Genomic DNA, 26,787 nt, shown 5'->3' with positions numbered 1-26,787 from the left:
CTGTGGGAATTATACAATATATCCTGCAAAATATATTCCCAAAATTAGTTAAATGTATTTTATTTCAGTGGCCCTGGCTGATAGAGTCAAGAACATTTATTTTGTTTTTGTATCAGATCTTACTTTTATGTTGGTGTTCTCACTTGCTTACTTGTTTTTGTGAATTATTTTTCACTGTATGCTGTGAGAGGTTCCTTGGATTGAGGCAGTTGTTAAACAAATATTTTCATTAATACAGATCAGGCAAAAGCATGCTGTGTTCATAGACATGTGGATGGCCTACACTCTAACAGCAGGCAGATTATTAATCGAAGAATAACTCCACATGTTCTTTGGAAATAAAAATATTGAGTGAAGTATAGTAACATAATTTTATTAAATGCTTTTCTTAGTAAACCATTTCCTCTTTCTTTGATATAAGACTTGTGTAAAAATGTATCATGGGATTTAATCTCAGAAGTAATTCAAAAGACTGCCTATTGTTCAGTATATTTTAATTCAATATATATCACATACAAAACTATTTATTGACAATTTCAATATTACATTCTTGTTGAAACAGAAAAGGTTAGGGTTAAAACTGATTTAAACATCTGGGTGTTGATGGGTGCAAATGAATCAAAATTTCAGGATTTGTTGCTCCCTCTTCTGGAGAACTACACATGAAGCATTTCTGCAAACAACAAGCTCATAAAACTAACTTTGTATCAAAAAGATCTTCATGGCATATTAAATAATTTTAATTTGTTCTTTTAGCACATTATGGTTAAATCTTGGACAGGTGATTCTCAAATTGTCAGAGGAGCAAATTATGCTAGATATTTTTCCCCATGTCTAATCATCAAACTGAGACCACTTAGATTGTCTAAGAATTTTTTTTCTCAAAAGACTATTGGTTCTGCTCTAAAGATATCTGCTGAATTTGACTTTCAGCCTTCCTTCCCTTTAGCCGTCCTGCTGTGGTTGCTGGAAATTATAGATAAGCAATCTCTGGAGAATATCCTTTCTTATTCTAAAATGAAGAACCACAGCTGTAATGGCCATGTCAGTTCTAGAGAACAACTTTACACCAATGATTTTGGGACATGATAAAAAAATGTCAAAACCTTGAATTCACTAATCAATGTTTTTACTATGTCAAATTTATGTCAAATGGGGTTACAAATAAATTAGAAAATGTTGCATAGAACACTGATAACATGTACTAATTTATCATATAACATGTAATGATAGTATTTTGAGGCAATACACTATTTAATTGCTGGAATTCAGGAGTGGAGAAAAATATATGACTTAAGATCTTTTGTATTTTCTAAAGTTTTGTTACAGTGATAGCTAGGAAGCCAAGTGTTAAACTTCATGATGGCTGAAGTTGCCAGGAATTGAAATCCAAGACATCTGGAGACACGAGTTTAGGAAGGCTATTCTAACATGTTTCATCTAGAGAAGAAACTTACATTTTCATTCTTTCTAGAGATTTTTTCCCTCTAGTTTATGAGTAGTTGGAAGAAGGGATAAAGAAAAAGATCCAACATCCAACAGAAGTTGGAGACAAACCCTTTGAGTCACTGATTTGGAAAAAATTGTTCCAGAGTTATATCATATCTCTAATACAAAGCCTGCTTTACATATTATGCTAAGCTTTAATGTGGCTAGTTTGTTTTTGACATAATATGATGTATAAATCCCACCATTTAATAATTTAGTATTAAGAGGGAATCAGGATAGAGAATTTGTTTTTTACAAATATTGGCTTAGCAAATATTGGCTTATCATTATGGTCTGTATTGCCAATATTTGCCATACAGACCATATAGGTTAGAACTTATAAATTCTCAGATATCTAGCAATGGCTATGTCTTTATCTAAATATTTCAACTTTTCACAACACTGTACATTTAACTACAGTTACACTATAGGTGATAATCTTCTATATCCTTCCTTGATGACAGTCCCTTATTTTAAGTGTACAGTTGCAACCACTTAGGTTTAACATTAAATATATAGATTTAAACTGTGACGAAAAGACTTAAAGCATGGCTTTTGAAAGTATTTATTGATTAAAAGTAAGAAGATCAAAGATGTATATGGTGTTTTACATTTTTTTATAAGTATAGTTTTCCAGATCAGGTTAATAGAATTTGTCATGTTGGGTGAGAAGAGAGGGGGAAAAATAACAAGGATCAATTCATTTAAATCTGTAAGATCACTGGTTTACATTTGTCCAATTTTACACAGCAGTAAAAACCATTATTTCAAATCAGTCCATGACAGACGCCGTTTTCTACAAGGCGAATGATGGGATAGCATCTCCAGAAGGTATTGCTCACATTTGATACAGATGTCCATAGAAGGCCAATCCATCATACTTTTTATGCGGCAGGCAAAAGATGGTGTTAAGCAATGAGGTTCAAACACAAGAGGTACTCTGGAAATTATGAGAAGAATTCAGATTATTTTCAAATATGTCTTTTTCATACCTTGATATGTTTTGAACCCATTGAAAAGGTGTACATTTAAAAAATGTTTTGGAAGAAATGGGTGAATACATATGAGTGCAGGCTAACTTTCTTCTCTTCATTCAAATAAGCATAACTTCCACACAAGCCTGGAAAAAAAGAGAGAGAAGCTGCGTGCTTACAGGATGTCCACAACATTTCTTCCAAATCATTATTATATATGTTTAAATGTTTAATTTTAAAAATGGAAAATCTAATTTGAAAAAACAAAATAAAACGAAAGAATTTTCTACTCTGTAATTTAATTTGCAACATGATGGGAATTAAAAGCTACTGTCTTCACGTATCACACTAAATTATAAAAGTTTGTTTGGCTTAGACCAGGGGAAGGCAACATGGGCTCTTTTATGACTCGTGACTTCAACTCCCAGACTTCCTGAGCCAGCCATGAAGTCCACAAGTCATAAAAGAGCCAAGGTTGCCTACCCCTGGCTTTGACTCAGCACAACATGTGAACTCAGTTCTAAAATAGGGTTTATGGTAGGGCACACAACTTTCAATTTTTTAGGACATGCAAAAAAAGTAGATGCAAACCAAATAAAAGATAGTGGCAGGATAAAACTAAATGTGATTTAACAAACATCACATTTAAATTTAAATAGTTAATTAATTAAAGTCAGTAATTTCCTGAATTCAGATGAAATAGAAGTTACTAATTTTTCCTACCTCATTAAAATTACTATTTTGGAGAGTCTCTGGAAGCTTTCAGAGATCCTATATGGCCATAGTTTATAGCATAGCATACTGTGTAAGCCAGGCCATTATGGATTATTCAACAAACACAGTTTAAGATAATATAAAGTCATATTTTAAACATTCCACTTGGCCTTTAAATATACATAATAGTGCAATGGTTTCCAACCTTTTCTTTACCCAGCACCCCTAGAACACTTCTGATATATTCTCGCACCCCTTACAAAAGTTCGAAATAACAGCAACAAATTATGCATACACACTATAATTTGAAAACCCAAGTTTTCGCACCCCCTGGAATATCGTCTCATACCCACGGAGGGGTGCGAGCACCCCCAGCTGGAAACCCCTGTAATAGTGGATGCATACTTCACAATGGTCTCTGTGATTCTTTTATAAGGTTCTGTGCTATGCTTGCGCAGAAAGCCATTTCAAGTAGGAAGGCCAAACCCTGGGATGGCAGATACAACCCTGAGATGGCCTCCATTAATTCAGGCAGGAAGGTTGCTACACAGAAGGGAAGCTGACACAGTAGTTTAGTTTCTATTAGAAATTAATAGATAAATAGATAATAAATAATAAATTTATCTATAGAGATAAAAATCAATACCAATTTCCCATTTAGGAATCACGCGACGTAAAAATCATTTTCTTAGCACAGTGTTTCCCAAACTTGACAATTTTAAGGCATGTGGACTTCAACTCCCAGAATTCCACAGCCAGCGTTGCTGGCTGTGGAATTCTGGGAGTTGAAGTCCTCATGCCTTAAAATTGTCAAGTTTGGGAAACACTGTCTTAGCATATAAGCATCATCTTATCAATACAAGTTAATTATGGACTAGTAAATGGGGGAGATGGCAAGGTAGAGAAGAGAATGTCTGCATTATTGGTGTAGTTACATCCTCATGGCAAACTCTCACCTTGATGAATCCCACTGTTCTACTTCAAGCTGTGCAGCTTTTTGGTTGTGCAGGCCCTGATCATCTTCCTTGCCCAGTCGTATCATTTTAAAGAAGTTAAGTGGAAGGCGTGCACAAGGTCTGACTGGCATAGACATCTAGAGAAAAATTCCGGGACCTTAACCAATTGATGGAATCCTTTAGATCAATTAATATAAATTAAAAGGAATTCACTATTAACATTAAACCAAAAATGAAGCTGCATGCTATTAAATAGGACAATGCAACATCAGTTAGACACAAAGTACCATCAGGCAATTTAATAAATGTTTTATACATTAATTGCTTGATGGGTCCTAAACAAAACTTTTTAAATATGGGTTAAATTTACACAATGTCTTATTGGTCAATAAAACAGAGAGAATTAGTAAAAGAAAATAAATTAACTTACTTTGATGCAGCAATCTTTGCAGATCACACTAAAATAAAACAATAATACCTCAATTATAGCAATAGCAATTGAATAAAATGAAATAACAATGGAGTTGAATAAAAAGAAAATAATAATAAAGGAATTGAACAAAAATAAAAATGAAAAAGGAATTGAATAAATTGAAAAATAACAAAGAAGTTACAAAATAAAACACACGCATAAGGTACAAAATAAGTTGCAGGATTGAGAAATTGGCTTATAATTTTTTCCTGATGCCTACATGATCATTTGTAGGCTTTCCCACAAAGGAAATATCCCAAATGCCACAACTGCAGTCTTTTATGAAATGCTTTATTGCAATTAACTCTGAATTTAACCAACATGTGCTCAGGAATGAAAATCTCATCTCATTTTGGGGAAACCAAACAATAAAAATAGTATTTGTTATTGCAATGGTAAAACTACTTTTTGGCTTTGAAACAACTGGAGGAGAGTGTCAATTTTTCTGTGGAATAGAAGAATAGGTTTGAAAAGCACCATTCAGGCAGTGTTTATCAAACTTGACAACTTTAAAATATGTGAATATCAACTCCCAGAATCCCCAGCAAGTTGAAGGGCATTGATGTCCAGATTTAGAGCACTGAATCCAGCCCCTGCTCAATTGAGGAATCTCTTCAGATTTCATAAAAACTGCAAAAGACAATCATGCAGTATTGTTTTCTTTTCTCTATCTGCAACTTTAGAGTTGCAGATAGAGGCTGGGAGTGTATTTTGATGGTCTCCAAATATTCCCCCTTGGGAAATAAAATTTGAAGTGAGCACAGCCATGGTAAATATTTCTTATTGCATATGCAGACTGCCCCTGGCAGCCCTGTTTAGGGCTAGCCAATACCATTTTTGGTAAAGGGACTCCGAGTTTCATCTTCAGGGCCGTGCTGAGGAATTGTCAACACTTGGGAGATAAAATTGCTCAGATCTATTCTCAGATGAAGATTAAGGATGGTGCAGATCTATTGGAGATCCTCGGAGAACGTTCTTAGCCAGCTATTTGGGAACGGTTTGATCTTGTGGGACCTGACGAAGTGGACAGGTTCCTTGGGACTGCATGCATGACCACCTACTTGGTCAAGGTCACCAGAGAGATGACATATGGGTGAGTCCTAGTGACAATTCATTCTTGAGAAATTATTCTCAGTACCATTTAAAAAGGTGTTGCTGCACTCCCTCCTCAAGAAAGTCTTGCTGATGCTACTGCTGTGGATTACTTTAGTGCAGTCTCTCACCTTCCTTTTTAAGGATGGTGGTTGAGAAGGTGGCCACACTGCAGCTCTGGATGAGGATTCTGGATGAGACAGATTATCTGGTACCTCTTCTAGTTAGATTTCCAGACCAGATATGGGATGGAAATAGCATTAGTTGCACATTTGGATGACTGCACATCTTAAAATTCCCTTTTCCACTACATAAATGGAAGTTTGCCTTATTTTCCCTCATTCTGAAATTTCTCAAATCCATTTCAAAGAGGCTTCATGAACTCTATTGCATATTTAGAAGGACGTCTAAGAGAAGAAGCAAAATGTTTCACCACCGTTTCTGTGTTGCTAGCAGGCTGACAGCTCTGAATCAATTCATAGAATATGATCTCTATTTAATATATTTCAATCTTTCTAGTAAACTGAGTTCTCCAGGTGAACTATGAACAACTCACTCCCATATTTGCATGCTGATCTTCCCCATTTACCTGCCAGAAGACTCAAATCAAGGAAGCCCCCACTGGCACTTGCACATTATCTGTCCAACAACTTTAACATCGATTCCCAGTGGAAAAACAAATGGATTGCTGAATGCCCAGACATAGGAAGACATATAAATGACCCACAAAAAAGGGTACCAGCTTTGAACTACCACTTCAGCGATGGAGAATCCTGAATAGGCTTTACAACTCACACAGTTTCTACCAGACCTTTATGTATAAATGGGGCATAGTATCCTCCCCTCAGTGTGACTGCAGGGTCCAATGTCAAACTGTAGATCACATCATGACCTACTGTAAGCTGAGATCATATACCCATCCAGTATCTGTTTTTTTTTTTAAATATAAATGATGCTGTGCTTCGATGGTTAGATGGCCTAGACTAGGGGTAGGCAACCTTGGCTCTTTTATGACTCGTGGACCTCAACTCCCAGAATTCCTGAGCCAGCATGGCTGGCTCAGGAATTCTGGGAGTTGAAGTCCACGAGTCATAAAAGAGCCAAGGTTGCCTACCCCTGGCCTAGACATTGGTATTTGAACGTAGATCTTTTTAACATTAACATTAACAGTTACCATTAACATTTTTAACATTAAAGAGCCATGGTGGTGCATTGGTTAGAATGCAGTAATGCAGGCTAACTCATTGTTAACTCCAGGAGTTCGATTCTGACCGGCTCAAGGTTGACTCAACCTTCCATCCTTTTGAGGTAAACTAAGGACTCAGATTGTTGGGGGCAACATGCTAATTCTATAGAACAACTTAGAGAGGGCTGTAAAGTGCTGTATATAAGTCTAAGTGTTATTGCTATTACTAACATTTATATTTTATTGTGTTTTACTAATTTAGATGAAATGTTAATATATATTGCTAGTCCATGTATGATATGCCATTCGTTAAATAAATAAATCTAGGTGAATTAGAAAATTGAATATTAAAACAGCAAAGGAATTAAACATATCTTCAATACATAGTAGGCTGGCATAAAGAATTTAAAAGAGGTGCTTCTAAAAATGTATTAGTGCAGGAGAGACATTCTTTCCTGAAAGATTAAAGTTGTCATATCCTCTGAAAAGCTGAGGCAAGTGTTTTAAAGTCTTTCCCCGTTCTTTTAAATGCTTTGCATAGCCCTAATAAATGATAGAGCTGTATTATGCTTCAGATTCAGGAGTGGTAGAATGTATGGGAACATGAACATAGCACCTGTTTATAGCTCATTTGCCAAGATTGGAAGCTTCTCCTCAGCAGCCATGCAATCCTGGAAAATGGCATAGGTCCATTAATGAATTGGAGGCAGGAGTTGCTTTTGCCTCACTGCACATTCTGCAGTACTTCAAATCCCTGAAATCCAAAGTATTTAACAGCCCTAATAAATAATAATGAAAGACACGAGAAGAAGCACATTTAAAACTACCACGCTGAGTAGCTTAGGCATTTAATTTTTTTTTCAAAAACTTACCCATAAAAACTATAGTTAAAAAGAAGTGTTTTTCCCTTGCACAGTAATTTAATTATAAAGAGGCTCTGTTTACTTACCTACTACAGAGATGACACACATAGGGCCATATAAAAAATTGGTTACAACAAAGGAGACAAAGCTGGAGGGAGAAAATTGTGACAAGTGGTCCAATTTTTTTTTATAATGTGATAAAAATCAATGCAAGTAATAACACTCATACATAGAATGAAGAATGTTTGGAGATTAAAATGTGGACTATAGTTTCTGCAGTAATTTTATAGCTATACAAACCATCCCTTCCAATCACTGAAAAGACTGAGAATAGCTTTGCATTATGGAAGCCTACCTTATTGCAGATACTCTTTCTCTGCACACAAATGTAAAGCGAGAAAAAGACAAAAGATAAACTATGGTATGCTAGACTAATTGCTTCCTTCAAAATATTCTCACCAGGAATATTGACACTATTTTGCATGCTTAATCTGAGTAAAAAAAGTTGTATGCGATATAAAAACACTAATAGGAGTTCATAAAAGCGAGATATGATAATATATCACTAAGGGGAATGGAATTTTTAAATCTCATTTTCCTCTCTTTTGAGAGATGGGGTGATTTTCTTAAAAAAATAAAATAAAATGGGGCACATTAACCTTATCTGCTTGTTATTTTGGCAGGAGCAGTAAATGGTAAGCAATCCTGGAAAGAAGCTTCAGGGTTCTAAAAAAAAAAAAAAGGAGAGGTGGATACAGCCTATGATCCATACATTGCTCAACCCTGATCTATTGGCAGAAGGATTAGTATAGGAGAACAAACTTAACTAGACAGACCAGTGTTGCAAAAGCAAATCTAACTGCCAAGCATTTAACTTATATGGATACTCATGTCTGTTTTTAATAAATATCAACAGACCAATGCACACTTCCTGATATTAGGAAATTACCTCAGCCCTTGAAGGCAAGTTGCTTGTTTCTCTTTGGCAGGAATCTTTTATTTCTAAATATCTTGTTCCCATCAAATCTGCAATGCTTGGTAATGACCATCTTGAACATGTCTGATTGTAAATAGATGACAACAATAAATTAAAAGGAGAGACATTCAGAAATTGCTCATGATATATTTTTTAACAAAACCAAGTTCTCTGGAATTTAGAGATAGCTTAGAAGCCAATGAAGAGTTTCTGGTTTGATGTGAATAGCTTAAAAAATAAGAAATTCAAACAAACTAGTTCAGACCAGCTGTGGCCATGTTTTGTAAACACAGTAAGTTACATAACTTTTATATTTCCTTCAAAATAGAGGATTTATTTATTTATTTATATGTTGCCTTTATTATTTTTTATAAATCAAGGCAGTGAATATACGTAAAACTCCTTCCTCCTCCTATTTTTCCCAAAACAACCTTGTGTGATAGATTGAGCTGAGAGAGAATGACCAAAGTCACTCAGCTGGCTTTCATGCTTAAGGCTCACAGTCTTTTTGGTTTCTGGCCATAATCTCTAGGCCAGGGGTAGGCAACCTCGGCTCTTTTATGACTCATGGACTTCAACTCCCAGAATTCCTGACTCAGCTATGCTGACTCAGGAATTCTGGGAGTTGAAGTCCATGAGTCATAAAAGAGCTGAGGTTGCCTACCCCTGCTCTAGGCCAAACTGGACCTCTATTTAATAATATACTAAATAAATAAATAAATAACTATTAAGGTAACCGTATGTTAATACACTCAATTTAGATATAAATTCCAAAGATTGCACATCTTTAATTATGAGCACATAGGAAAGACACGGTGCTTTGTAGGGTTCTGTGTAGCTTCAGAGCCAAATCCAAAAAGGAGGAGCAGCAGCAGCAATAAATTCTCCAAACCACTAGACATTTCTCTAACATTTCAATATAGATATAGATAAATGAATGGGTATTGAAAAAGGACAATAGATATGCATCATTTGTTTGTTCTTGCCTTGGTTTCTGATCCTCTACCCTCCTTACATAGCTCTCCTAGTTTTATTTTTGGTTCCAAATCTGACTGAATGTAGCTCAGTCGTGGTTTTTTAGCTTTTGAGAAGTCAGTGCTGATATTCTGTTCAGGGAAGATACTATTATGTGGAGAATTCAGGATGAACTTCTGAGTATCTCCTGTAGAAAAAAAAAACACAGTCAAAAATGTACGTAGATATGTTAATCTATTCTGATCTTCTTCAGAGATAATAAAATACTTACAAATATTAGTTCTCACTACATATAGCAGAGAATATATTATTTAATGACATACAGTATGTCTGGTTCAAATATGCTCTTTCATTTCTGTTATTTAAGAATCTCTTATGCTTCTTCCAGGATTCCATATGAATTAGGTATTTTTTAAAATTTCCTTTGTCAAGATGGTGTTATTTTATTTTGCTCTAATAAGGGCACACAATTCATTTGGGAGAATTGTACAAATGTAAACTATTATTTGTATTTTAGAGTTTAATTCTATCAAATGGGTATGATTTTTTTTTTCAGGTATATGCTGAAAAATATGGAGTCCAATAGCTTCAGGCTGCCGAAAGTCCCTGGAAGCTCTAACCTAGTAACCCATAATAAATTACAGAAAAGGCATGCCATTACAGCCAAATCTACCTTTAAGGAAAACTGCTTTTTTATTCTTTCAAATTCATAAAGTACATAGTAAAACATCCCAAGACATCTGCAGTATCAAGAATGTCTTCCTGGTTAACAATTGGAACATACCTTTATAATTGTTGCCACTTTTCTGTACAAAGATGGGTCGAAGTTTGGGTGGATTTTTCACTTCAATCATGAGCTGCTCATGCAGGCTGAGTTCTCGGAAGGTCTTCTCCTTCAATTTCCATACTGATACCTAACAAATACAGTGAGTTATAAATGAAAAATGGTGGAAATCAAAGACTGGACCAGGGTCTTTATGGCCCAAAAGACTGCTAAATCTAGCACCATGCTGATTTAATTTTTAAAAAAAGGAAAGAAAAAGTGTGATCCACTCTGGCAAGACAGGAAAGTATAGATAGAGACAAAAGAACACAGACAGCCAAAGAAGCTAGTAAAATTGAAGATAGAAAGACTTGCACATGGGGTGGTGGTCCCAGGGATCAACATGCCTGGGGCCTCTACAATCCTCATCCCATTGAGAGAAGGTGTCTCAGAAATACACACAATAAAAGCTAAATCTGATACAACCCATTACTTACTGAATGGAGGCTGTAGCGTCTGTTTTTAATATCATCCACCACCATACTGTAGGATGAAAGGATGCCTTCTCCTGGAGGAATGCTGTGCAGAGTTTGCTCAACCTTCTGCAGCTTCGCTCTTTTCTATAAGGAACCAAATATATCTTATCACAAATCATCCTGAAATGGGTAAGCCCATCCTGAAGGCTACATATTAGCCTGCAGGTGCATCATATTATATGATTGCTAAAATACAAGTTATGCATATTAAAAAAAATGTTGTTATTTTACAGATTGTTTTATAATATTCAGGATTTCCACTGATATAATATGCTAAAATGCTAATAGATGGGAGGGATTCATAATCTGAAACAAGACAAAAAACTGGCCTTATTTCATAATGCAATCTTTTTTTTCCTTCTTAGAATTTTCCTGAAAGTGCAGGGCTGAGGGTTTTTTTTCTCCTGGATCCATTCAAGTGTTCACCAAGGCTTGGAATGAAGAGCTGGTGAGTACATAGGCTCTTCATAATTCCCTCTCTGAACAAGGAGAGGACATGAGAGCATCCACAAGTACTCCATACACTTGCGCCTTAAGAAGAAACTGCAAGACACTAGTTTCCACTGGGTTAGAGCTCTGGGAGACAAGGAAATTCTTGTCTTAACAGTTAAATGGGATATAGAAATAACAAACCAAGAGAGAGTCTGGATTTTTCTATATTGGATTTACAAAAGAGACTTATTAAAGCTTTGAAGAATTTTATGAGAAGAAACAAAGGAAAAATGAAAAGAAATCAAGTTTTAGGAGATTATTCGAAGGCATTAAAGATCAAGATTGTTAAAAGTAAAAGTAAAGAAAAAAAGTTGATTTATTTGATCAAGGTTAAAATATGTGTTATCTTTTAATGGACTTTTGCTGATCAGAGATAAATGATAAGGTTTTAAGGATTTGTTTGCAGATATGAGATGGGATATGGGAAAAAGAGATCATTTGTTGTATTTTATGAAAGCGATAAATTACTAAAATTGTTTATACTTGTGATAAAGGTGGTCAATGCTTTTTATATTTCTTTTTCTTTACTATATGCTTTTTCATTTCTTCCTATTCTTTTTTATTCTTTTATTTTTTAGTTTGTATTAATTTTTATTTTTTGAACTATAACTTTTAATAAAATTACTATTTTTTAAAAAAGAAAACTGATATTGAAAATAACAAAGTAGACTCTCCCTACCCAATTGTTTGTCTTCTGCCTGACAGAACAGTCTTCTTCATTCATTCTTCCCAAATCCTAAAATACAGTAAAAAGAATGCCTTAGCTTGTTCAGTGTAAATCCTTCGATTGCTTTTCCAACCTTATGTACATTTTTACTCCAATTTCAAAAGAAAAATTATGATGGGATGAAGATACTGAAGTAGTGATAAAGAAAGATTTAGCTACTGTGTTCTCACATCCCCCAAATACCTCTTTGCAATTCTGTATGGTTAACATAAGTTTCTGAAGCTCAATGTACTCAGAGAACAGCATTTGGCAGATGGTTGTATAATGACTGGCAGCTTTGGATGGTCTGTGGAAGTGATCCTCACAGATCTAAAATGGACAGACAGTAATCAGTTCTGGACACATATTCAATTAATGTATTAAATTAACTACTGAATTTATAGACTGAAGATGCAAATCCTGAACCTCTCTATTATAATACTGTAATAGATTAGAAAGCATCAGAAATTAGAAAGGCAAGTATGGAGTAGAGCAGCTTTTGAATGTTACTCAACATATAAACCTGTTTATTTGAGACCTATGTATAATACAACATGATTTAATAAAATGCTATAAGAGACACGGTAAAAAGAAAAATGAACATAGCCAATATATTCTAGAAGAAAATATCTTGTCTGTTGCCTTTTGAAACTAATACAAAAAGAGCAAATAAAGAAACTGAATTCATATCAAGAGCTACTCTTGCCTTGGGCGATGCACTCGGAAAGTCTTCTAAAACATAGGCAGAGCCAAATCAAATAAATAAAGGGTCAAATCAAGGGATAAACTTGATTTTACATAAATTTAAATTTTAATAAATGCACATTTTATGCTTTATCTTAGGTATTTAATAAACAGAAGGAGAAATCACTAAATACTTGTAGTATAATAATTACAGTTTCAAGGGAAAACATAAACTTGGACCACAGGTACATTTTATATTGATTTAGCATATAAGCCATAGTTTGCATGACATAGGAAGATATTTTAAAAGGAACCAGCTTCCAACTGAAGAGAATATATGTAGCTCGGGTAGAAATGTGGTCCTTTCACTACCCAACTAGGTTATTTCATCAGTGCTAAGGAGTGTGGGGTTTGCTCCCTGTTTATATATGGTAGCTTGCCCTGTCAGTGTTATTGGGGGACAGCTTTCTCCTTGCTAATTCCTAGATTAGTGTATTTTTTTGTTCTGCTTGATTATTTTTCTGTTTTTACTCTATTATTATCTGGATACTGTTTGCTGGAGAGGATGTATTGTGGTCTTTTTGTTTCCTTCCTAGTTTTTTTTGTTGTCTTTTTTGAATGGTGTATAAATGTGCTTCATCACTGTATATCTATTGATCATGGTAAGCTATTTATAAACCAAAAACAAATTAAATGCTCATTATCATTAAGGATGTTACCTAATCAGGTAATAAAACATGAAAGCAAACAACCAAGCTCAGAGAGCACCAAGGACTCTCTATATTTCCAACATGCTGCTCTGCAGATGTAGTAGACTATCAAATCAGTAGGAATTCTGGGCCAAACACTATACTATACTAAAAATAACAAAACTCCAGATTTGCAGATCTACACTGAAGACAGGTGTGAACAAAACAAGTGAAACCAATCTAAATAATCAATATTCTATGACAGTGGTTCTCAACCTTCCTAATGCCACGACCCTTTAATACAGTTCCTCATGTACCCTAAGGTACAACCCTAAGGGCTCTCCAAGCGCGCACCGACGCTGCCCACTCACCCGCCGTGCCCAGAGCTCAGCGCGCCTCGCCTGTCCTCGCCTCACTTCTGAAGGTCGCTGGCCTGCCCGGCTCCAGCTGGCCGGGCAGGGGGGGCAGGAAGGCTGCTCCACACAGCCTGGTTGGAGAAGTGCCCAGGCAGGGAGAGGGAGAGAGAGAAAGAGCGAGAGAGCGAGAGAGAGAGAGAGAGAGAGCCAAGAGGGCGACAGCACCGGCAGAGCTTAGTTCAGCCTCTTCCATGGAAAGGACCGCAAAGCAGCACAGCCTCCCTTAGAAGATGCTCGAGAAACGAATCCGGCACTGCAACGGCCCCCAGCTCGAAGCCGTGCGGAGACAGAAAGAGGAGCGGTGTCTCGGTTCCTAAGACCATTGGAAATATGTGTTTTCCGATGATCGTAGGCGACCCCTATGAAAGGGTCGTTCGACCCCCAAAGGGGTTGCGACCCACAGGTTGAGAACCACTTTTCTATGAGATTTAGCATTGGCACAGTTTTGTGTTTTGATTATTTTTACTTTCCCAACCATTGTGGATTGAAATGGACTTATAAAACTAATTGGCTTTATAAGTATTTAATTACATTATAAATGTACATACTTCAATATGAACTTCTATAATAACTGCATTTAAAAGGATTACATCAATGTTTTCCATTAATTAATTTATTTAAACTAATTGCTAAAGTTAAATGAACAATTAATTTAAGTGACCAAGCTGCACCTTAAACTGAATGCATTCAAAGGAGATTAGCATATTTAAGGAAGAAAAAAGAAAGGAAGGAATTTTTCCTGTACAGACAGAGTCATTCCTTCTCTGTTCTTCCTTAAACAAACTTTATACTGAATGTGTAAGATTTTTTTTCTACTTGTCCAAAGGATATTTAGAACAAATGGCTAAATATATAAATTATGTGAAACATACAAGACCTTGATTACATCCTGGAAAGCAACTGTGGTGTTTGAGGTCTCTGCATTCAGTTTGAGCATAACCGTTATTAGCTTTGCCAGTGACTCACTCAGCTCTCTCTCCATATGGCTCTCGATTCCCCAGTCCAGAGCTTTGTAGATCAACTTTCCTAATGATTCTGCCAACTAGAAAGGAAATATTGAGCGATCTGTCAATTCTGAAAATCTAGGACAATTTTGTCAAAATCAGTACACAAATGGCTAGTATTAGAAGAATTTAGCTACTGTTTCTCAATTGTCTAAGTATAATAATAATAATAATACTAATAATAACAACAACAACAACAACCCCCAGTGAGACACTACCTTGACCCCCAGTGAGACACTACCTTGACGTGGTTGTGGGGCTTGTGTACTCTGAGGAAGATGAGAGCTATGCCAGAGGTTCAACCATACTGGACAGGTCTCATCAGAGGAGTTGGACAAAGAGTGTCTCTCCCATAAAAAATATGGTGAGATGTAAATTGCAGAATGCCATATTGGCTCGGACGTCGCCCGGGTTAACAAGGTCCGCGCTAGATATTGGAGTTCCTGGATATCTGGTGAAAAATGGGTTACAGGACTGTTGGCTGAGCAACCAGGGCCAGCAGCTGCAGAACTACTAGAAGAAAAGGTGTTTACCTGTCGCAGATACACAATGATGGAAAACAAAGAAATAATGATCTGTTACTACAGATCAAGTCCAACAAGAAGAGCATATCTAAAACGAATGCACCAGTTCTGGAAAGAACAACATCCAGAATCAGAAATAACAGAACAGAGACTAGCAGATCAACGCCGATTTATAACACGAAATAAAGTATTCACAGAAACAGAATTGGACGAACTGCAAAGGTTTACCCAGGGCAAAGAAATCAAAGCCTTACCAGAAGTAATTCAGAATGTAGAGGCAAACCAGGGGGAGTTGGCAGTGAAGGAATCCTAGCAGAGATATACAACTGTTCTCATTTGGAAACCAGGCACCTCTACCTCAGGAAGAACAAAACCCTCTAACTAAAGAAATAAAAGAATTGAAACAAAGAATAACTGAGCATCTAGAACAGCACAAAAACAACAGAATAAGGCTGCCTGCATTGAAGCTTGTTCCAAAGAAACAGCTAGCACAAGCATTAAAAGATGCAAATACTGCAATAGCAAGTATAAGCACCAATTCACTGCAAGAAACAAACCAACTAATGTACAGCACAGCTGCAGTTATAACAGAATACCTGGGATGTAAAATCAACAAAAAAGAAAAACAAACAAACAGTGCACCACAAAAATGGAAGGTTAGACTAGAAAATAAGATCAGCAAGTTAAGATCACATGCAAGCAAGCTAGAACAGATGAAAGAAAAGAAGCTGAAGAACAAGAAGACCAAAGAATACCTAATCAAGAAATACCACTTAGAAACAAGGAAGATCAAGGAAGCACTGGAAATAATAAAGCAACAAATAACAGCTATAGCCAGGAAAATCAGTAGATATGAAGCTCGAATTGCAAACTATAGGCAGAACCTCCAATTTCAATCCAATCAGAAACATTTCTACCAATCCATCAATGGAGAAACTGCAAGGAATCAGTCAGTACCCGACAAGGAAGAAACAGTGCAGTTCTGGAAGCAGATATGGGATAACCCAAAGAAATACAACAAGGATGCGGCTTGGTTAAAAGAGGTGGATGCAAATAAAACAGAAGTTGAAATGAAAGAACTAGTAATAACAACAAAAATGGTAGAAAAAAGAGCAAAGAAAATCAAAAATTGGTCAGCACCAGGTGAAGATGAACTGCATGGGTTTTGGTTGAAACATCTAACTGTTATACACCCACTCATTGCCAAGCAGTTCAACAATATACTACAAGGAGGAGAAATTGAAAAGTGGCTAACAACTGGGAAAACCTACCTAATAATGAAAAATCCAGCAAAAGGGGCAACACCAGGTAACTACAGGCCAATTACCTGCTTACCAACAACTTTCAAATTACTAACTGGTGTGGTAGCTGATGCAGTACAACAGCATCTAGTTGAAAACAATCTCTTTCCACATGAGCAGAAAGGAAACCGCCCCAATAGCAGAGGAACAAAAGATCAACTCCTAATAGACAAAATGATCTTGGAAAACTGCAAGAAAAGGAAGACCAACCTGAATGTGGCATGGATTGACTACAAAAAGGCATTTGACTCTCTGCCACATGATTGGATAATAAAGTGCCTAGAAATAACAGGAGTCAGTAGAAACATCAGAAAATTTGTGCAAAGATCGATGGCACAATGGAAGACACAGTTGCAGATCAATGGTGAGAGCTGGGAGAGGTGAATATCAAGAGAGGAATATTTCAAGGAGATTCATTATCACCATTACTATTTGTTATTGCACTGTTTCCTCTGTCAACAATACTGAATAACTCAGGACATGGCTATCAAACATCAAAAACATCTGCCAGACTATCCCACCTCCTTTACATGGATGATCTGAAGCTGTATGGGAAAACATCATCTGAAATAGAATCGCTGCTCAACACTGTCCGTATATATAGTCAAGATATTGTAATGGAGTTTGGCTTGGACAAATGTGCCACACTTACTATCAAACAAGGAAAAATAGTGAAAACTGAAGGAATCAAGATGCCCCACGAAAATAACATTAAGAGTCTGGATGAGGAAGAGTACTACAAATACTTGGGTATCCTTCAAGCTGACAACATCAAGCACACTGAAGTCAAGAAAAAGATTAGAGGTGAATACATCAAGAGAGTGAAGAAGATCTTAAAGTCCAAACTCAATGGAGGAAATACATAAAGGCAATCAACACCTGGGCAATCCCAGTCATTAAGTACACAGCTGGAATAGTGGACTGGACTCAAGCAGAACTAAAAGCAATGGATAGGCAGACCAGAAAAATAATGACAATGAATCATGCCCTTCATCCACGCAGTGACATTGATAGACTTTATCTACCAAGGCAAATAGGTGGGCGTGGAATGCTACAAGTACATCAGATGGTTGAAGAAGAAAAAATGGCTTTGGAAGAATATCTGAAGAACAATGATGAAGATGCACTGAAATTAGTATATCAGGAAGGCTTACTAACTACTGGAGAGACCAAACTGGCCTACAAGAAAGACCAAATGAAGAACAGAATAGAGGCATGGGAAGACAAAGCACTACATGGCCAATACATGAAAAAAATAGCTGGGAAAGCAGATAATAATAAAACCTGGCAATGGCTAAGAGCAGGAAAATTGAAGAAAGAGACCGAGGGACTAATTCTGGCTGCACAAGACCAAGCCTTAAGGACAAATTGCATATAAAGTCAAAATTGAGAAGACAGCAACAGACAGTAAGTGCCACCTATGCAAAGAAGCTGAAGAAACAGTGGACCACCTGGTAAGCTGTTGCAAGAAGATTGCACAGACTGACTACAAGCAGTGGCATGACAAAGTAGTGACAATGATGCATTGGAAGATCTGCAAAAAATATCATTTGCCTGTAAGCAAAAACTGGTGGGATCATAAAATAGAGAAAGTCATAGAAAATGATAAAATTAAACTGCTCTGGGACTTCAGAATTCAAACAGACAAGCACCTGCAACATAACACCCCACACTTAACAATTGTCGATAAGAAAGACAAAAAAGTCTGGATAGTGGACGTGGCAGTGCCTGGAGACAGCAGAATAGACGAGAAAGAACTGGAGAAGATAACAAAATACAAAGACCTACAAATAGAAATAGAAAGACTGTGGCAAAAGCAAGCAAGGGTAGTACCAATAGTAATAGGCTCCTTGGGTGCAATCCCAAAACAACTGGAGCACCACTTGAACACCATTGGCATTGACAAATTCGCTATTAGTCAATTGCAAAAGGCGGCCTTACTAGGAACTGCTTCCATCCTGCGACGATATCTGTAATACCATCAAACATCCACATCTGCCTATCCCAGGTCCTGGGTAAGGACTCGATAGGTAGACAAAATGCCAAATCCAGTCTGAACATCTGGCTGACTGTGCGATGATCGATAATAAAGTTGGAAGGGACCTTGGAGGTCATCGAGTCCAACCCCCTGCTCAGGCTGGAAACCCTATACCATTTCAGACAAATGGCTGTCCAGTCTCTTCTTAAAAACTTCCATGTTGGAGCATTCACCGCTTCTGAAGGCAGGCTGTTCCATTGGTTAATTATTCTGTCAGGAAGTTTCTCCTTAGTTCTAGGTTGCTTCTCTCCTTGATTAGTTTCCATCCGTTGTTTCTTGTCCTGCCTTCAGGCGCTTTGGAGAATAGCTTGACTCCCTCTTCTTTGTGGCAGCCCCTGAGATATTGGAACACTGCTATCATGTCCCCCCTCGTCCTTCTCTTCGTTAAACTAGACATACCCAATTCCAGCAACTGTTCCTTATATGTTTTAGCCTCCAGTCCCCTAATCATCTTTGTTGCTCTTCTCTGTACTCTTTCTAGAGTCTCAGCATCTTATTTACATCGTGGTGACCAAAACTGGATGCAGTATTCCAAGTGTGGCCTTACCAAGGCATTGTAAAGTGGTATTAATACTTCACGTGATCTTGATTCTATCCCTCTGTTAATGCAGCCCAGCACTGTTGGCTTTTTTGGCAGCTGCAGCACACTGCTGGCTATATTTAAGTGATTGTCCACTAGGACTCCGAAAGCAGTTTTAAAATAAAATTATAAATAAAAACAAATACAAAACTAAAATAATAAAACATATTTAATATAGTAACTTGAGGCAGCTAGCAATATTAAAACTAGAAAAAGGTTAGAGCCCGGGGATGTCCTCATATCAACTGGGGGAGAAAACTGTTTCACTGAGAAACAGTCCACTGCCAAAGAGTATCATCCTCCACACATTAAGGTTAAACTAGAAGGCAGATATTTTTGTATCCATACTTCCAAGCTATCTTAACGTCTTGAAGATATTAAAAAATGATTAAGCTACAGGTAAAGTGCCACTAGCCCAAGTGTTCAATATACAGTATGGAGTTGCCTTGAATAATCGGCCTCTTATGAAATCATTTCAAGAGCAGACCCTCATATAGCATGTTACAATAATCCACTCTTGAGATAACCTATATATGAAATCACTGACTGAACCCTTATTCACCTCTTCGTGAGAACTTTATTACAATTCAGAATTAGTTCTAGATCTGTGCTATTATAAAATATCAGCTAGACTTGAGAATGAAGAGGGGTTTTTTTCCTGAATCTGCTGTGATGTGTCTGAAATCAAAGCAAAAATAGTGCTTGTTTTGGTTGATCTTTTCAAGGATGTATAGTGGGGCAAAAAAGTATTTAGTCAGCCACCAATTGTGCAAGTTCTCCCACTTAAAAAGATGAGAGAGGCCTGTAATTTTCATCATAGGTAGACCTCAACTATGAGAGACAAACTGAGAAAACAAATCCAGACAATCACATTGTCTGATTTGGAAAGAATTTATTTGCAAATTATGGTGGAAAATAAGTATTTGGTCACCTACAAACAAGCAAGATTTCTGGCTCTCACAGACCTGAAACTTCTTCTTTAAGAGGCTCCTTCACTCATTACCTGTATTAATGGCACCTGTTTGAACTTGTTATCAGTATAAATGACACCTGTCCACAACCTCAAACAGTCACACTCCAAACTCCACTATGGTGAAGACCAAAGAGCTGTCGAAGGACACCAGAAACAAAATTGTAGACCTGCACCAGGCTGGGAAGACTTAATCTGCAATAGGCAAGCAGCTTGGTGTGAAGAAATCAACTGTGGGAGCAATAATTAGAAAATGGAAGACATACAAGACCACTGATAATCTCCCTCAATCTGGGGCTCCACGCAAGATCTCGTGGGGTCAACATGATCACAAGAACGGTGAGCAAAAATCCCAGAACCACACTGGGGGACCTAGTGAATGACCTGCAGAGAGCTGGGACCAACATAACAAAGGCAACCATCAGTAACACACTATGCCACCAGGGACTCAGATCCTGCAGTGCCAGACGTGTCCCCCTGCTTAAGCCAGTACATGTCCGGGCCTGTCTGAAGTTTGCTAGAGGGCATTTGGATGATCCAGAAGAGGATTGGGAAAATGTCCTATGGTCAGATGAAACCAAAGTAGAACTGTTTGGTAGAAACACAACTTGTTGTGTTTGGAGGAGAGAGAATGCTGAGTTGCATCCAAAGAACACCATACCTACCGTGAAGCATGGGGGTGGCAACATCATGCTTTGGGGCTGTTTCTCTGCAAAGGGACCAGGATGCCTGATCCATGTACAGGAAAAAATGAATGGGACCATGGATCGTGAGATTTTGAGTGCAAACCTCCTTCCATCAGCAAGGGCATTGAAGATGAAACGTGGCTGGGTCTTTCAGCATGATAATGATCCCAAACACACCGCCTGGGCAACAAAGGAGTGGCTTCGTAAGAAGCATTTCAAGATCCTGGAGTGGCCTAGCCATTCTCCAGATCTCAACCCCATAGAAAACCTTTGGAGGGAGTTGAAAGTCCGTGTTGCCCAGCGACAGCCCTAAAACATCACTGCTCTAGAGGAGATCTGCATGGAGGAATGAGCCAACATACCAGCAACAGTGTGTGTCAACCTTGTGAAGACTTACAGAAAACGTTTGATCTCTGTCATTGCCAACAAAGGATATATAACAAAGTATTGAGATGAACTTTTGATATTGACCACATACTTATTTTCCATCATAATTTGCAAATAAATTCTTTCCAAATCAGACAATGTGATTGTCTGGATTTGTTTTCTCATTTTTTCTCTCATAGTTGAGGTCTACCTATGATGACAATTACAGGCCTCTCTCATCTTTTTAAGTGGGAGAACTTGCACAATTGGTGGCTGACTAAATACTTTTTTGCTCCACTGTAGCTCTGTGGCCAGTCAGTTTTTCTGTTGGCAAAAGCTCTTGATTGATTCCACTTCCCAACTCCTGGGTTCAAGTTAGCATCTTTCCCACTTCTTCTAATAAAGTTTCTATTGCTGTTATTTTTTTAAAAGTGCGACAGAAGAATAATGACATGATGGCTTGACAGTTTTACTTTTACCGACTAATATGGTTCTATGCTGCGTGAAACAGCAATAGCACTTAGACATATACCACTTCATAGTGCTTTACAGCATTCTATAAGTGGTTTACAAAATCAACATATTGCCCCCAATAATCTGGGTCCTCATTTTACCAACCTCAGAAGGATGGATGGCTGAGTCAACCTTGAGCTGGTCAGGATCGAACTCCTGGCATTCAGCAGAGTTAGTCTGCAATATTGCATTCTAACCACTGTACTACCACAGCTCCTGAAAAATGTTTTATGGTCAAAATGATGGGAGAATAAGAGCAAAAGGATGCATAGGATGAAGGGGAAATCATTTTATTCACCAGTAGTCAGTAAGTATGGATAGGATGCTGATCAGATGGTATTTCTTAGATTTGAGGCTGATGAACCTAACAAGGATTGCCATCAACTTTAAAAAATAGAAGAGTGAAAATATTATGGATATGGAAATGTCCTCAGCTTTAGCTATTCCACTAGGTATTTTTGTCATAAGGCTACTAATGAAGACTATCCCAGATTTTTATTCATGGTTACAAGAAGAATGAAATCCCATCCAAGAGAAATGAATTATCTAACAGCCAAACCAATCACTACATAATCATTACAGGTAGTCTTCAACTTACAAGAGTTCATTTAGTGACTGTTCAAAGTTACAACGGCACTGAAAAAAGTGACTATGACAGTTTTTCCCAATTAAACCATTGCAACATCCCTATGGTCATGTGATCAAAATTCAGATACTTGGCAACTGACTCATATTTATGATGGTTGCAGTGTCCTGGGGCCATGTGATCACCTTTTGTAACCTTCTGATAAGCAAAGTCAATGGGGAAACCAGATTCACTTAACAATCATGTTACTAAGTTAACAACTGCAGCAATTCACTTAACAACTGTGGCAAGAAAAGTCATAAAATGGGGCAAAACTCACTTAACAAATGTTTCACTTAGCAACAGAAAGTTTGGGGTCAATTGTGGTCGTAAGTCGAGAGCTGCCTGTATAGGTTTATTTTGCTAATGTCAAGAATATGTCATCAATTGTTTCAAGCATCTTAATCTTACCTTATCTTCTAAAATCTCCCTTGGCTGTTGATTTATGTGACCATCTGAAACAAATGTTTAGTCAATTTCAGTTTAAATTTCATTTGCATGTTCAGGGTGACCCTGGAAGATATTGACAACAGATTGACACTTATTTTAAAAAAAACTTGTCAAATAAGGACAGCTGAACAGCATTCTATGGTTCATTAACCCTAGTTATTAATCAAAATATACCAGGGAAATATAGGTGGGAAATTTCTTTAATCAAATGGAATATAGGGGAGGGAGGAAACACTACAATAACAGCATTTATCACTTCTTCTAGACTACATATAGCATCCTTTCTTAACCTACTGGTTTCTCCTTGCACAGCCATGCTGCTGGTACATGATAGTAGTCAAATACATCTGGAAAACTCAGACTGAAGTAGGCCAATATATAGGATTATAATATTTTTAAAAAATCACTGGATGAAGGTAGTCATGTATTTTACAGAGGACTGACTTCTGTTAAAAGAGTCTGGTTTAAAGATAGACCTCAGAACAGAGATGTTGAATTTATTTCGCCAGCAGACTGGAGAGGCACATATTCCCTAGTTATTATGGGAAGGTGTGCTACATTTCTATTTCTATAATAATTATTTCTATAAATCAGCATAAACACATTATCAGAATATGAATTAACACATGCAAATTTTTCTAGCTTTTAAGTGTGATGATAGACTTCAAATGTTTCGATATATAGTACATACTCCAGTGTTTTATTAAAGTTTTTATATAACGTATCTGGTATAATTTGTTCCTATGATTTAAGAGGATATATACAATTTCAAGTCTTCTAGAGATCTTTTTCAAAAGGAAAAATTTATACCTATCATTTTAAGAGAAGAAATGAAAATCAAGGTTTTTTTAAAATAAATTCTTTTAACTCTTCCTGCTCTTTCTCAGCTGTGTCTTTCAAACAACAGCTTGTCATTATCAACAAATCTGAAATGTGGAACTACTTATTATACAGACTGCTGCCTTGATTACATTAAAATCAAATATTCAAATCTGAATTAACAGGAGTTGCTCACATTTAATAAGTATCTTTCTCTACTATAAATATATTTTTTTGTTCTATGGAATTATGTTTTGGAATTCTTGTTTTAGAAAGAAAAATAAATCAATTTAGATGATGTAATACTACATTAAATTTTCATAATCTGTAATCACAGAAAAGCATTTGCTATGATCTTAAATTTTGTGACTTATTCTATTTCCCTTTTGGAAAAGATAATAAAATTACTCATTATTTACTCACAAATCACATATAGTGAGTAGGACTATGTTTCCAGGTAAATACATTAACAATTAACATCTTAATTAAGGTAACGCATAATACATTGAAATATCAAGGGAAATAAGAAATTTTAGAAACACATAAATGGAAAGAGTAACTTTAGTCATTTTAATTGGAATTTCTTACCATAGTTATGTTTGATAGTGAAAGATATACTTCCGTCAGAATGAATATAGAGGTCATCAATATCTAGAATCTTCATCTGAACTACAGAACCTAGTTCCTGAGCTAATATCTGATCCATTTTACAACAGCCATGAAAGCATATAGCCCAGGCTTGTTCTTCACTTATGGGTTGTTTGTAAAAGCTTAGAAACTGAGCTAAAGACACCTTAGTGATATCCTTTGTATTAACCATTGTAATTGCTGGCTTTGTCCTTTCTTCCATGTTTCATAGTACTAAGGGAAATCTTTACAACTGAACAAGTACTTTCATTGTGTCTAATTTATATCCTTTGATGTGGATGTATATCTTAAAGGGGAAGTAACTGCTTGATCTCATATACAGTATTAACTTTGCACTAGATCAAAAATCAAGGTCAATTTATTTATAATACCTTAGATCTCTGCAACAGATTCCTGTAGAGGAATAGATAGATCGCTGGGATAGATCTTTAAAAATATTTATTTATTAAAATAATTTATTTTTGATACTCCACCTTCCTCCAATACCTGAAATTTCTTACATTAGTTTGCATACATACTTGTAATCTAATTTCAAACATCACATATTTCTTTGTAGCTTAAAATGTTATGGGAATTTATAATATTAAATAAATATATAAATAAACTATTATTTATATATTAGCCTATCTGATTATGATAATTGCAATTTATTCAACCAACAGTAGTTCAACATGCATAATAGTGATTTTATTATGCTCCATGAAGTACAATAAGAACTTTAAGTGAACTTAAAAGTGAACATTTGATGAAGCAAAAATGTCAAAGTATCAAATTCATAGCTATAATTATTACTTAATTTTTAAAAAATGAGAGAAAAGAACTTTAAAATCAACTCAGCAAAGACCATCTGATACCTCTTCAGGAGGCAGGTAGAAAACCAGGTAAAATTCATAACGGTATAGAACACCTGATCTTCAACCCACTATAAAGGGATCTTATATTTGAATTAAGATGTCTCAGTTTAAAGTATGATTTCCCTGTTTAAATATGCCTTGCCATACAATTTGCAACATTTTTGTTATGGTGCCGGAGAAGATGAAGTCGGGGGATTAGTTCTGCCTGGTTTTTATTGGCCTTCTATAGGCAGATCTGTTTCCCTGACCTGGCAACAAATTTTTGGCTGCTAGGATTCAGAGAAATGGCAAGAGAATTGGGGAGCTGGCATTGTGGGGGAAGTACAGTAATTCTTAGCTCAGTTCTCTATGAAGCTGTGGGAACTTGATTACTGCTTTGCTTCCTTGATTTCATTCATACTCATCACCTCCATGTTTTTGAACCATTAGTGTTATGGAACAGGCTATAACGCAGTGGTTTCTATTATAATTTAATCCATAAAGCTCTTAAAGACTCAGCAGGACAGCCAAGGAAAGAAGTCCAGAATCCATGTCTGAAGTAAATAACATGCTATGAAGCTGTGGGAAAGAAAAGATTTGTAATTTCAAAAGGAATTTCAGATTGCAATCTCTGTAGTGTAGTTGCTTTTAGAGGAATTGTGATGGTCTGCTGTGTAATAAGTTTAAAAGAAAAAAAGCAAAACAGAGCAGTCTTACAGCATTTTTTTTTTTTTTGTAGATTACATACTGAAATGTATGGGTTATTCACCAAACATTGTTGCCAAATTTCAGTCTTCAGTCCTTCCTCGGTTTGCCGTGTGAGCCAGCTTCTATTTGGCACTTTTCAGAGATCTCATATTTTATCATTATCATACACAATCAGCTCTAGGATAATGGGAATTGCAGTCATTACACTTTGGAAAAATAAGTGTCTTTCTCCAATAAAATGTGTATGTGGATATATTTTTATTCCTCCTTGTACATATTAATAAAGGTTCTAATTTTTTCTTCTTTCAAAGTCATTCTGTTTATCATTGTTCATTTATTGCTGTACTGTTGCAGCTAAACCTTAAGTGTGCAGGGGAGAGCGGAGACTAAAATTAAACTATGCAGTAATTGCTATGCACCGATTAAAGGAACTGAAAGATGCCCTTTTTAGACAAATGAAATAGTGTACAATACTAATCTATGGCTATACATGGGTTGCAAATGTCTGAATGCATAACATTTCAGCTGGCAGCAAAGCATTAGTTTGATGCTATCTAGGTGTCGTCACAATTCCTACACCAACCATCAATAGAGCAGTATTTTTCACTCTTGATAGTTTGGGAATTGAAGTCCAAACATCTTAAAGCTATCAGAAATACTTCACCAGAGGGAAAAAGGAGAGCGTGAAACGAAGAGAAAATCGTAACGGGAAGGTTCCCTAGGTCGGAGGTCACAAACTA

At 36.5% G+C, this 26,787-nt stretch overlaps 1 protein-coding gene across 6 annotated transcripts; it reads right to left on the bottom strand.

The window, feature by feature from the left end:
* Nucleotides 1-486: 486 nt before the first annotated feature.
* Nucleotides 487-26,767, bottom strand: LOC120300784 (protein spire homolog 1-like). 6 transcript variants are annotated; one of them, XM_039327233.1, is made up of 14 exons: nt 26,712-26,767; nt 24,447-26,224; nt 23,001-23,044; nt 14,860-15,024; nt 12,398-12,523; nt 12,167-12,223; nt 10,957-11,079; nt 10,481-10,610; nt 9,708-9,883; nt 8,695-8,805; nt 7,832-7,893; nt 4,563-4,590; nt 4,133-4,269; nt 487-2,428 (listed from the first exon to the last, which is right to left on the bottom strand). In XM_039327233.1, exons 2-14 carry the CDS (start codon nt 24,706-24,708, stop codon nt 2,251-2,253), a joined length of 1,599 nt encoding a protein of 532 aa, XP_039183167.1. In that variant the 5' UTR covers nt 24,709-26,224; nt 26,712-26,767; the 3' UTR covers nt 487-2,250. The 6 variants fall into 6 exon arrangements, 4 of the variants coding, with proteins under 4 accessions (XP_039183167.1, XP_039183169.1, XP_039183168.1 ...); XR_005554742.1 differs by having other exon boundaries at nt 2,300-2,428; nt 4,133-4,309; nt 24,447-26,739; XM_039327235.1 differs by lacking the exon at nt 4,133-4,269 and having other exon boundaries at nt 2,272-2,428; nt 24,447-26,739.
* Between the last annotated feature and the right edge of the window lie 20 nt (nt 26,768-26,787).

The sequence above is a fragment of the Crotalus tigris genome, unplaced genomic scaffold, assembly GCF_016545835.1.
Source record: "Crotalus tigris isolate CLP2741 ecotype Arizona unplaced genomic scaffold, ASM1654583v1 scf7180000024359.8030256, whole genome shotgun sequence".
Taxonomy (NCBI): Eukaryota; Metazoa; Chordata; class Lepidosauria; order Squamata; family Viperidae; genus Crotalus; species Crotalus tigris.
The sequence above is the reverse complement of the archived record's forward strand: the minus strand, read 5'-3'. Positions and strand labels throughout refer to the sequence as shown.